At 43.6% G+C, this 13367-nt stretch overlaps 1 protein-coding gene and 1 long non-coding RNA gene across 7 annotated transcripts in view; one reads left to right on the top strand and one right to left on the bottom strand.

The window, feature by feature from the left end:
- The window catches only part of LOC129779715 (choline/ethanolamine kinase), a 62489-nt gene that overhangs the window by 39620 nt on the left and 9502 nt on the right, over positions 1-13367 (bottom strand). For all 6 annotated transcript variants that reach the window (XM_055787352.1, XM_055787357.1, XM_055787354.1 and 3 more), the window contains exons 3-4: positions 428-580; positions 9-370 (exon numbers count right to left, since the gene is read on the bottom strand). In XM_055787352.1, coding sequence (XP_055643327.1) covers positions 9-370; positions 428-580 — 515 coding nt within the window. The remainder of the gene's footprint in view (positions 1-8; positions 371-427; positions 581-13367) is intronic.
- LOC129779720 (uncharacterized) overlaps positions 1-13367 on the top strand; it is an 87355-nt gene that overhangs the window by 32483 nt on the left and 41505 nt on the right. The gene's annotated exons all lie outside the window — the stretch shown is intronic.

The raw sequence follows: 13367 nt of genomic DNA on the forward strand, positions 1-13367 counted from the left end.
GTACATACCAGTAACTATCGACGACATTCGAAGCGGGGAAATCTTCCATTAGCAAAATGTTACCTTCCTGTAGATCGTTGTGTGAAAATACAACCGGATGTTCATCATTCACAATTATTGATTTGAGCCAGTCCACTTCAGCTCGTAAGTCTAGCCTTGTGATAATGTCATCACAATTTTTACCGGTACGTTTACCCTCGAGTGTTTTCAACGTAGTTTCGGCGCTCTTCAACCAACGATTCATCGTGTTCCATAACCAATCTGGCTCTTTAGATACTGGAATATCTAAACTATGAATGGCTGCCATTTTCTCAGCAATCCTCGTGGAAATTTTGGTATCACTCAATTCAGCAGTCAGCAAAGCACGAGCCTAAAATTAAACAAAAACTATCACTATTGTTCTGAGTTTTATATGATTACAACATACGGGTATATACTGTTCAATTCTGCCGCCAGGAAAGATACCATGAAGCTTCGGTCCCAATTTTCGTTCGCTGAGGAGCGTAAATACGACAGATTCCGTAAGCATAGTTTCCAAAGCATGTTCGCCATGCGTTTGCCCATAAATGCGGAGCAAAACCTACAATTATCGAGTGTATATTGTGTATTGTTAGACATGAAAGTGATTTTTTGTATAATGTATAAGTTGTGTTACGTGATCCAAATTGATTTCTAGTAGAAAGTATTATTGTTTTCCTTTGCAAAAACTCAACAAATAGATGAGCGCGCATAAGTTTCTATAAGATGATAAATTTGACAAATGCATTTGGCATTTGTGTTCTGAAATTTGTTGGAACATGAATACACTCATTTACTAATTTAATTCAAGAGATTACATTAGTAGAAAAAGAAATAAAGTCACCAAGTTCATCTCATACACTGATTTAAAAAAATCAATATTGACGTTCGATTTTTATATTTTTTCTCAAAAATTAATTGCCTACTCCAGTATGTGTGAGTAATTTATATGAACATATTTACCAATAAATTAATATTTATATAATTTTACATCTATTTGTTTTGTTTAATTTTGATGAGAAAATGATGCCGCTTAACCCACGGCTGCCAGACTTCCAGATTGTCCTGGAATCTATGATAAAGCAGCCAGATACCCTCACCTTCCTTTGTCTAGTTCACCTTCCTTTGTCTAGGCACTTCTGCCGCTCTTCAATTATCAACAGTAGCAAACAATGTCAAACATCGAACATGGAAAAAATTCGACTGAAATATTTAAGGTAACCTTACTGTGTACCATGTTACCATGTGGTTCGAGAAACAGACCAAAAAATATTTTAGGCATTCAATAACTGAATATTTGCTTGTCGTGTTTTGTGTCGGATATATTTGACCAGTACACGTTGATCAAATTTTATCGGTCAAAAAGAGTGAAATATTTGGCTTCGGCCAAACAGTGCATGAGCCCCTTAGCGGTAAAGTTCTCGCCACAACTACCCGTGGTGGTGAATGGCATTCCCGAAATTAAGGAAACTTATCCCAAAAAATTACTGCACGCCGAAGAGAGTGGTTTAGTGCACATGTCTGCAACCATCAAGTTTAAGTATAATGCGTCGATATATGATAAGAGGAGTCGCGATCGCACAGGCATCGGTGCAGACGTATTCTCTTTTGTTCCGCGCTCTGTTTTATTTAGCTCGCTATAGTTCGACAAGAACGAACGTGTTCGCGATTTGTGTTGACATTTGAAATTAGTTTTTCGGTTCGAATTTTGTGAAATGTGAAGTGTACAAATTAAAATTTAATCCGAGTGCTTCACCATAGCAGGAATTTACTATAATCAAAGTCAAATCACCGTCCATTCCCCGTATTTGTGTTGTACACGGCCAGTGTTTTTCGGAGACGAATTCTCCTACCTTTCAAAGCCATGTTTTCTAGTAATTCGACAGCGGGAGAACATAAAAAGAAAATGTGTGATGGTATTTTATTTATTCCATCGAAGAGTGTGACTGTGGGTAAATTTGTGTACATACTCAGAGAAAGCGCAGTGAGAGAAGCGCAACTCTCCCGGGTTAAATGTATTGTTGTGGTGTTAATTAGTCGAGAAACACATACGATATGCAAGTGAGGCCAACGTTTCTCTCCGCCTTTAGAAGCGCATCTGTGTGTGCAGTAATGCTTTTTTTCCAGCCGTATGGCACCCGCCATGTTTTTGATGCCAACATCTCACACGTCAGAAGTATTTGTTTTCTTCAAAACAGCGATCCGCGTTGACGGCAGTGAGCTTCGTTTACTAGTTTAGGGGAGCGTCAAAGAACAGCTGATTTTCAGTCGGAGTGAACGTTTTCAAAATTAAAATTATGAATGAAAATTAGCTTTCCCATACCAAATTAGTATTCTGTTTAAATTAAAAACATTATAGAATATGGCAGTTTTTGCTTCCGATCAGCTGCCAGGATTCATATTCTCAAGCTGGAGAGAATACAATATCGTTGCTTGCGTATAGCCATGGGGTGTTTGCATTCGACACATACGATGAGTCTCGAAGTTTTGGCAGGAGTACCCCCGCTTACTCTTCGGTTCACAGAATTATCCTACAGATTTCTCATCCGTTGCAAGATCATGAATCCATTGGTGATTGATAACTTCGAAAATCTACTCCAACTGACTCCTCATTCAAGTTTTATGTCTTCATACCATGAGTACCTTACACACGACGTGCACCCTTCACCAGGCATCTCCAACCAAGTTTGCTTCCCATACTTTTGCAATTCCTCTGTCAATTTTGATCTGTCCATGCGACAAAAGATCCATGGAATCCCAGATCATCTACGCTCCGATTACATTCCGGAGATATTTTCGGCAGAATATGGGAAAGTTAGATCTGATAAAATGTTCTTTACTGACGGTTCATGCATAAACGGGTCCACTGGCTTCGGCATCTTCAATGAAAATTCCAGTGCCTCTTTCAAACTCAAAGATCCTTGTTCCGTGTATGTCGCTGAACTGGGTGCGATATATTACGCATTAGGGATCATTGAAACATTGCCCATCGACCACTATTTTATTTTTTCAGACAGTCTCAGCTCAATAGAGGCAATCCGCTCAATGAAAGTTGATAAACGCTCATCTTATTTCCTAACAAGAATAAGACATCTATTGAGTGTTTTGGTCGAAAAATTATTCAAGATTACCTTAGCATGGGTTCCCTCTCATTGCTCGATTCCGGGGAATGAGAAAGCGGACTCGCTAGCTAAGGTGGGCGCTTCAGAAGGCACACTTTTTGAAAGGCAAATTACTTATAACGATTTTTTTCACATTCCTCGTCAGGACACACTCGTTAGTTGGCAGCGCATGTGGAGTGAAGATGAGTTCGGTCGTTGGTTACACACGATTATCCCTAAGGTTTCGACGAAAGCTTGGTTTAAGGGATTGAATGTAGGTCGTGATTTCATTCGCGTGATATCTCGGCTTATGTCCAATCACTACAACCTAAACGCGCATCTCTATCGAATTGGGCTCGCAGCAAACAATCTTTGTGATTGTGGCGATGGCTACCACGACATCGAGCATATTGTCTGGTCGTGTATCCGGTTCCATGCTGCTCGCTCTCAGCTCTCTAGAGCACTGAGAGCAAAAGGCAGACAATCGGATATCCCCGTCCGGGATATCTTAGGTAGCCGTGATCCTGATCTTCTGCTTCATCTATACCTGTTCCTCAGGAACGCCGATGTCAACGTTTAATGATTTTTCCTTCGTTGTGTCCCTGTTTCGTATCCCTCCTATTCGATCTATAAACTTTTACTTAGTCGCGGCAATACATGTGTATGTATTACACTCTTTACAGATACACGGGCCAAAGGTTGTGCAGTCCACTGATGATTCAACAAAAGCCAAAGGTTGTACCGCTCATGACAACTCTACACGAGCTGATGATTGCGCCGGCTAGTGACCATTCTATCCTGGATTCCTCGAGAAGACGCACCACGCTAGATATGGGGTACAGACTAGGGGGGCGTTGCTGATTAATGGTCAGCTGCATCCCAATAGGAAGTATCCCGTGTCGGGCACAGGTACAGATCATTGAAGACAGCAACATCACAATTACGAAAACACTTGTAATACTAACCTCGAGCCAACCGCGAGTAATCGGTTACATATTACTAACATAGTTATAAGGCAAACATTGTCGAAATATTGAACTCCCGGCCCCGTCAGGTTGACGCCATATGAGCCTTAATAAAAAAATATATATTTTGGATAAAAAAAAAAAAAAAAAATAAAAAGGTTCTCAAATGGGGATCAACATAGGGTAGGAGCCTGCCTGTTGGTCTCAAATGTTCCTATCTCACGCCTCCACGAAGATCATATGACGACATTTTTAGATCGGGCGTGAACTGGAAACACACACCTGGTCTTGGCTCCGAGAACGGGTGTCGAAAGTGGCTAAGTGAGGGGGTGCGAGCGAGTCAGAGCGCTATATCTCTCCCGGGGAAGGCCTCCCGGGTCATGGAGGCCTTGCCAACCCGCTGTCTCCCGGGCAAAGGAGATACACCCAGAAAATGGAGCTACGTTCACGAAGAGTAATTAGAATGCGATCACCCGAGGAGGGTCCCCGAACTGGAGCTGGTCCTGGAACGGGCGTAAGAGCGAGCGGCCAGCGGCTGGAGGGCGATGTGCAAGAGCGGGCCACCAGCCGGGTTCAACCCGAAGAGCTACCGCCACACGGAAACAGCAGCCATCGACATCACCCAAGAAACGCTGCGCCTACGAGACGTGTTGCGACTGCCAGACGACAGTCGTCCACACTTGTGGGTACCACTAGGCGCCGGATCATGTGGACACACGAAATGAATGAATTCGTGATCCGCGCCTATTACATCTGCACTGCTTTGGAGACGGACATGAGCGGTCGCCCTCGAATACTAACAATGTTCGAGGAAGCGTATCCAGAGTTCGTCGGGAGGCTTGATCAGAACGCGATGAACGCGAGGCGTAGAGCGATAGTACGCAACAACATGCTCTCCCAAACGCAAATCGACGAGATCAAGCAGCAGGTGCAGAGAGAAATAAGCTCCAGGAACAACAGAGCAAGCGATGTGTCGAGACGAAGTTCAGTACGGCTGAGCAATTCATTCGCGAGTGGGGCACGCGAATCAGCACCAGTGGAGGCCACAGTACTACAACCCCCTGAGCCGGAAGACCCACAGCCAGATCAACAACTACTACGCGATCTGGTCTTCCACTACGACGAGGCGATCTCACAGTTCCGCGACACAGACCCATTGTCGCGCCCCAGGATCCCGAAGTTGCAGCATTCCCGCAGGCTGACAAGTGCAGTAAAGCTCATGAACGAGCACGTTCTTCCGCTGCACTTGGTTGATGCTGAGAACATGGAGGAGCTGCAACTGAAAGTTTACTGTGCTGCTGTGGCGACCGCCAAAAGTTTAGGATACCGTATTAGGCCAAGAGGCGGACTGCTCCAACATCTCCGTGAAAGGCGTGAGCCTCCATGGCGAAGGAGATTGGAGCAACGGATCCTAAACAAGCGCGCCGCAATTGGAAGACTGATGGCGTACAAAAGAGGCAACAGATCGGCGAAATTATGTCGCCAAGTTGCTGTGATCGTGCGGCCTACTGAACTTCGCCAGCTGGGAGCTCACCAGCTGACGGAAAAACTCGACACACTGGTACAGCAATTGAGCGTCCTAACTAAACGGCTGAAACGTTACTCTGACTCTGCAAAGCGCCAGGAACAAAATCGGATGTTCAGAGATAACGAAAAAGCGTTCTACGACCACATTAGCGACGAGAAGCCCGACTACCGCGAAGGTTTGCCAGATATTAGCGATGTGACGAACTTCTGGGCTGGTATTTGGGAGACCCCAGTACAACATCGCGACGGGCAAATGTGGTTAAGACGGGAGGAGGAGAGTTGTGGTGAAATTGGAGAGATGCCAGCTATCATCGTCGAAGAGAACGATGTCCGCGAAGCCTCGCGGTACCTGAGGAACTGGGCAGCACCGGGCCCCGATGGTGTTCAGAACTTCTGGCACATGAAGCTGACCGTCGCACATCAAAAGATAGCTGAGTGCTTCAACAAGGTGCTACGTGACCCACACAACCTCCCTGAATTCGCCACCCGTGGCGTCACATTCCTCCTCCCGAAAGACAGCAACACATTGAACCCATCAAAGTACAGGCCGATAACGTGCCTATCGAGTCTGTACAAGATATTAAGCAGCATCATAACCGCCAAAGTTTCTGCCCACTGCGAACAACACCATATCATCGCAGAAGAGCAGAAAGGATGCAGGAAAAATACGCATGGCTGCAAAGACCAGGCCATCATCGACGCAGCCATAGTCGGCCAGGCGGTATATAACCAGCGGAACCTAAGTATGGCCTACATCGATTACAGGAAGGCTTATGACTCCATACCTCACTCGTTTCTCGTCCGGGTATTGGAGCTATACAAGATTGATCCCGTCGTCGTTAGGTTCCTGCAGCATGCGATGAGGCAGTGGAGCACGTCTCTGCACCTCAGTGATGGGGAAAATGTGTTGCAGTCTAGAACGCTGCAGATAAAGAGGGGGATATTCCAAGGCGACTCTTTCAGCCCGCTTTGGTTTTGTCTGGCACTGAACCCCCTCAGTAGGACGCTCAATAGAAACGGTCATGGCTATAAAATAAGGTATGGCGACGGCGCCCACGAAGAAGTGACCCATACCTTCTACATGGATGATCTCAAGGTCTACGCTGATTCACGTCAGCGTCTAGGTGTAGCTATCCGGGTTGTCGAAGACATAAGCAGGGACATCTGCATGGAGTTCGGCCTCGACAAGTGCCGCTGTGTCCATCTGCTGAAAGGGCAGCTTACCGAATCCGGAGGTTACGAGGTCTATGACGGCGAGTTCATAAGAGACATGGTTCGTGGCGAATCCTATAAATATCTTGGATTCCGACAGCTCACCGGGATTCGCCACTCCGACATCAAGACGGAGCTGCGAGACAAGTTCTTGAGTCGAGTGAACTGTGTCCTGAGGACTTTCCTCAACGCGGGGAACAAGGTACGCGCGATCAACACATTCGCGGTTCCCCTACTGACCTTCAGTTTTGGTGTAGTCAAATGGAGCAAAACTAACCTAGAGGACCTTGAGAGGAGGATGAGGAAAGCATTCAAAGAGGCCGGAATGCACCATCCTCAATCGGCACTGGAGAGAGTTTCACTGCCACGCAAAGAAGGGGGACTTGGAATAGTCGACATATCTGCACTGTGTGTTGCCCAGGTACGACAACTGCGCGAGTACTTCGCAGAACGCGCCAACCAAAACGCGCTATACCGGGCTGTCTGCGCCGCCGACAGAGGATACAGCGCTCTGCACTTGGCGCAAGCGGAGTACCAACTCAACTGCAATCTGCAGACAGTGGAGGAGAAGATTGCAGCTTGGAAGCAGAAGGCAGTGCATGGTGCCCACCCCCATCAACTGGACCGGCCACACGTCGACAAGGCCGCATCTAATCTGTGGCTAACGCGTGGTGAACTCTCTTCAGTAGTAGAAGCCGACATGATAGCCATCCAGGACAGGATAATGCCGACGAGAAACTGCAGGCGGTACGTCTGGCATCAAGACGTTGATGACATTTGCCGGATGTGCCATCAACCAGGTGAAAACATAGAGCACATTATGGGAGGCTGTCCCGTTTTGGCCAACGCAGCCTACACCGAGCGCCACAACAACGTGGCCCGTATTGTTCATCGACAACTGGCGCTCCAATGTGCTCTACTGGAAGACAACGTACCAAACTACCGGTACCTGCCTGCACCTGTCCTGGAAAATGACCGTTTCAAGCTGTACTGGGATCGCACTGTTCTGACCGACCTCTCGATCCACCACAACCGCCCAGATATAATGGTTTACGACAAGAGCGACCGCAAAGTCACCATCATCGATGTCGCTATTCCACTGAACCAGAATCTGGAGGAGACCCACGGTCGCAAAATCTGCAAGTACCGACCATTGGCCTTGGAGCTCAAGGAACTGTGGGGGCTAAGGGAGGTCCCAAGAATTGTTCCAGTCGTTCTCTCTGGAACTGGAATTGTCCCGAAGACACTTCTGGAAGCGCTAAAGGTGTTGAACATGGAGAAGGAATTGGCCGGCATCCAAAAGTCGGTCATCCTTAGCACCTGCGCGATTGTCCGACAATTTCTCGGTCAGGACTGAAACAGCACGAGCATGCAGATACGTGCATTCCGCAGAGCCTAGTCCCCCTTTGGCATTCAGAAGCCCGGGGGCAGGTGAAAATTCTGGCTAGGTTCGCCTAGTTAAGAAGTGAGATAAGTCTGCCAATAAAAAACATTTTTGTTTGCAGGTGGGGAAAAAGTCTCATACGAAAATTGTTTATGAAGACAACTTTATATTATAAAGAAAAAAATTAGCAACAATGTTGGAATTGTATGACCATATGGTTGAATGAAAGTCAGAAATTCGTAATTAAATAACATAATGTGAAAATTTTCATTCAAATTTAAAATTTGAAAACCGGCTTCGTGTCTTCTAATCTGGTAGAGATTACACTAACGATTTTGGGACCCAAATTATTACTCTAACTTGAAGTCGCCACCAGACGTCGACGTTATCGCGAATTGACAATTTACCACCATCTGACATATCGTGATGTCGATGATGAACTTTTACAGCAGAGGGATAGTGAGATAGGCGGTGACGGTAGGTAGAGTGAGATAGCGATAATCGTGTCATACACCTGTTTTTTTCTGAGCGCAAGAGTGTGAAGTAGGAACATTTGAATGAGCGTCTACAGGAGCGACATGGTGCAGCAACACGATAAGTAAGAAAACATTTGTTTTCTTTAGCACCTGCATCTTTTTTTGTTTGTATGGATGATTTCTTTTTCTTAATAACAATGCAGGCTCGATGATGGTTTGCTGTCCCAGAGGAAGTGCGCAACGTGCTTCCGGAATATACAACGCGATTTCGCATCGATGTAAAATAGAGAGCGTGTTCTCTATGCAAATTGTGCAGATATATGTATTTATGTTCTGTTTTTCTTTGTTACAAGTGCACACCAGAGCTGCCATATTTATATCTGTATTTCTACAGATTATTCAGACCTTTTAGAACCAATAATCTGTGATTACAGATTTTTTGGATTTTCCATTACTTTTCTAGTGAAGTTTTTGCATAACCTCACACATGAATTTTTTTTGTTATAGTCTTGGCTATAAAATAAACATCAAAGTGCTATATATTCGTTCTAAGTTTCGTATTTATGTGTGTACTGTAGACTGTGTTGTTTTTTGTAGATATTCGTGTAGGTATGTATGGTGTATTGAGAACCCTCGTTACTCGGTTACCTTCTCAGGTTTCCATAAATAATATTCCGCCGTCGCGATTGATATTTGATACAAAGATCGCGCGATGAATAAGGGAATATATCACCGGTCCGTTGATTTTGGGAGAGTTCTTTCGGCTACCTTTTCAGGTACCCTACAGTTAATTCTCCATCGTCGCCATTGAATTTGCCCATCGACCACTATTTTATTTTTTCAGACAGTCTCAGCTCAATAGAGGCAATCCGCTCAATGAAAGTTGATAAACGCTCATCTTATTTCCTAACAAGAATAAGACATCTATTGAGTGTTTTGGTCGAAAAATTATTCAAGATTACCTTAGCATGGGTTCCCTCTCATTGCTCGATTCCGGGGAATGAGAAAGCGGACTCGCTAGCTAAGGTGGGCGCTTCAGAAGGCACACTTTTTGAAAGGCAAATTACTTATAACGATTTTTTTCACATTCCTCGTCAGGACACACTCGTTAGTTGGCAGCGCATGTGGAGTGAAGATGAGTTCGGTCGTTGGTTACACACGATTATCCCTAAGGTTTCGACGAAAGCTTGGTTTAAGGGATTGAATGTAGGTCGTGATTTCATTCGCGTGATATCTCGGCTTATGTCCAATCACTACAACCTAAACGCGCATCTCTATCGAATTGGGCTCGCAGCAAACAATCTTTGTGATTGTGGCGATGGCTACCACGACATCGAGCATATTGTCTGGTCGTGTATCCGGTTCCATGCTGCTCGCTCTCAGCTCTCTAGAGCACTGAGAGCAAAAGGCAGACAATCGGATATCCCCGTCCGGGATATCTTAGGTAGCCTTAGATACACCTGTTTTTTTCTGAGCGCAAGAGTGTGAAGTAGGAACATTTGAATGAGCGTCTACAGGAGCGACATGGTGCAGCAACACGATAAGTAAGAAAACATTTGTTTTCTTTAGCACCTGCATCTTTTTTTGTTTGTATGGATGATTTCTTTTTCTTCATAACAATGCAGGCTCGATGATGGTTTGCTGTCCCAGAGGAAGTGCGCAACGTGCTTCCGGAATATACAACGAGATTTCGCATCGATGTAAAATAGAGAGCGTGTTCTCTATGCAAATTGTTCAGATATATGTATTTATGTTCTGTTTTTCTTTGTTACAAGTGCACACCAGAGCTGCCATATTTATATCTGTATTTCTACAGATTATTCAGACCTTTTAGAACCAATAATCTGTGATTACAGATTTTTTGGATTTTCCATTACTTTTCTAGTGAAGTTTTTGCATAACCTCACACATGAATTTTTTTTGTTATAGTCTTGGCTATAAAATAAACATCAAAGTGCTATATATTCGTTCTAAGTTTCGTATTTATGTGTGTACTGTAGACTGTGTTGTTTTTTGTAGATATTCGTGTAGGTATGTATGGTGTATTGAGAACCCTCGTTACTCGGTTACCTTCTCAGGTTTCCATAAATAATATTCCGCCGTCGCGATTGATATTTGATACAAAGATCGCGCGATGAATAAGGGAATATATCACCGGTCCGTTGATTTTGGGAGAGTTCTTTCGGCTACCTTTTCAGGTACCCTACAGTTAATTCTCCATCGTCGCCATTGAATTTCGATCAAAAGTACGTGCGATAAATAACATTATATAGCCGGTCCAATTATTCTACAGGTTTTTCTTCTCAGGTTATCTAAAAAATGAATGTTCTGTGTTATAACACGATAGATTTTCGTTTTGTCGAGTTGTAGTTCGCGTTTACATAATCACATCATGCATCCGAGCTTCATCGTCGGTGATTTATTGCCTTTGATTTGTTGGTGGTTCTAGGAATTCCAAAACTGACTGATGCTGTCCTGATGGACATGCCGTTATCCACTGTCACTTTAGCCATATTCAGCTTATCCAACATCCATCTCCGTAGTCGTAAGGTAGTCGGAAGGGAGGGTCTTCGTAGCCTAATTGGTTGCGTGTCCGCTACTAAGCGAACAATCATGTGCTTATAACTCAGGGCCCTCAACTGGCCATTTTTATGTGTTATTCTCGCTACTACGTCCATGCATCAATCATCACTTGTTGTATTACCGCTTTTACCCCGTCGAAAATGGTCCGTCTTCCCCTCAGAGCATCTTTTGCATTATTTTGCACTTTACACTCATTTTATATTATATTTTACATACCTTTTCACGCAGGTAGAACCAGAACAATCTACTGAAGGATTGGGATACTGGCAACTAACGGAATATACAGTTTTTGCTGGAGAAATCCTTATTTCGGTTACCTTGAAAATTAGATCGCTTGCAACCGAAATAGACGAAAACATTGTTTTGTTTACAATTTTGATATTTCGTGCGCTCAAGTGTTGCAAGGAGTTTCGAAATGACAAAAATATGATATCAATGTTTCTTGAGTATCATATTTGCCAAAATACTGAGGATTTCTTATAAAACTAGAAGTGGTCCGTCTTACTCCGCCGGAAGGTCTTACCTCGTCTTCCCCTACCAGCTAATTTTTCGTTACATACCATGTTATACTTCTGACAGACATACAGCTGTACTAGTCTATCACCATGTACAGAGCTAAAACCGACCAGTTTCACGGTTGTACATGGTTCCAGCATGTCAATTCAGCAACAAAATCAGCGCCATAGACGGATAGTGGTGGGTAGCATAAACATACCGAATCGAAACATTTGGTAAACATTTTTTTATTGACTGTCTCTTGAGTCAACAATGTACCACACTCGCTAAAGCTCGGTTGGACCTTGCTGAAGGGTCGTATCCTATGTTTCAAACTAACCGGGCAATCAGTGAAACACAGGTTTACGTGCGAGACATCTCTGCTTCCGACGACGGGTCGGCGGTGAACTCGGATCGCGTCATCTTGGCAGTTTGGGCCGCCTCGATTCCTTATGCTCGTTAAATGGGGCCCCCATAACATTAACATCAGAATAAATCTAGAAATAGAAATTAGGCTTTTTCTGTGATACACATGTTGTTTTCCCCGCGTCCCACTATTTGTAGGTAAATTTGTTGAACTTGTATATATACTATGAATAGAAAAACCGATAAGGTGTTAAGTGAAGCCACCAAGTCAATTCATCTTCATTCCACTTGCGCTCGCAAGGGTAAAAATGCTATGGTCAAGCAAACTATGTGTGACTGCGGAAAAAAATTGCAACCGTTTATTACAACTGCTTAGATGAACATTGAAAAGTACATCAAGGAGTGTTTACAAAAATGACTTGAAATGAGGATCCCTTTGTCCAGATTTAGAATCTTGCATTACGCGGAAGTGATATACTTCAAAATGTAGTTTTCATTTCAAAGGATATGAATACTCCTAATTGTCCGCAAATTCGACCAATTGGGCATTGCCAGTGGCACATATTAGGAAACATGTCTCTCAACGGAAATCATTAGATCGGAAATCAATTCGAAAAGTAAGGGAACTTCGGGGGAATATGGTCACCCTAAGAAACATGCCCATTTTCTGTATCTCTTCGAAAATGTTGTAGCTCAACTTATTGTAGTTCAAGATAGTAAGCGGTTTTTACTATGTAAATTGAACATATCACGCTATAAGGGATAGATTTATGCATGTTTTCTTAGCCAAATTTGTTAAAATCATTATTGAAATAGTAGGTACATGTATGAAATGAGAACAGAACATTGTCAGTAGTAATCCTCCACTGACCATTTTGACCCCCAAACAACGAAATGCGAAATATACGAAGTAATCGCTGAAATTGAACAAACAGTCGTCCAAACTATTGATTTGTCGAAAATATCAGGTCAAATAAACTAAATTTCACTAGAAATTTCTTAGATTCGAAGAACATCAAACTACGGCCGAATGGCTACCGAGAGAGCGATTTTTGTTTTTATTTATACACTCGACAAAAAAAATTAGAGGAACAGTGTGCGAAGTCGGATATTTTAAATGATTTTTGACATGCTGTAACTTCGAGAAAAATCAATACATATCGATGAGATGTGCATCATTTTGAAGCTACAACTTTCAGGTATTAGAATATTTTACGTGCATTTTTTTATCTAGGTCTGT

This window comes from Toxorhynchites rutilus, chromosome 3 (genome assembly GCF_029784135.1).
Source record: "Toxorhynchites rutilus septentrionalis strain SRP chromosome 3, ASM2978413v1, whole genome shotgun sequence".
NCBI lineage: Eukaryota > Metazoa > Arthropoda > Insecta > Diptera > Culicidae > Toxorhynchites > Toxorhynchites rutilus.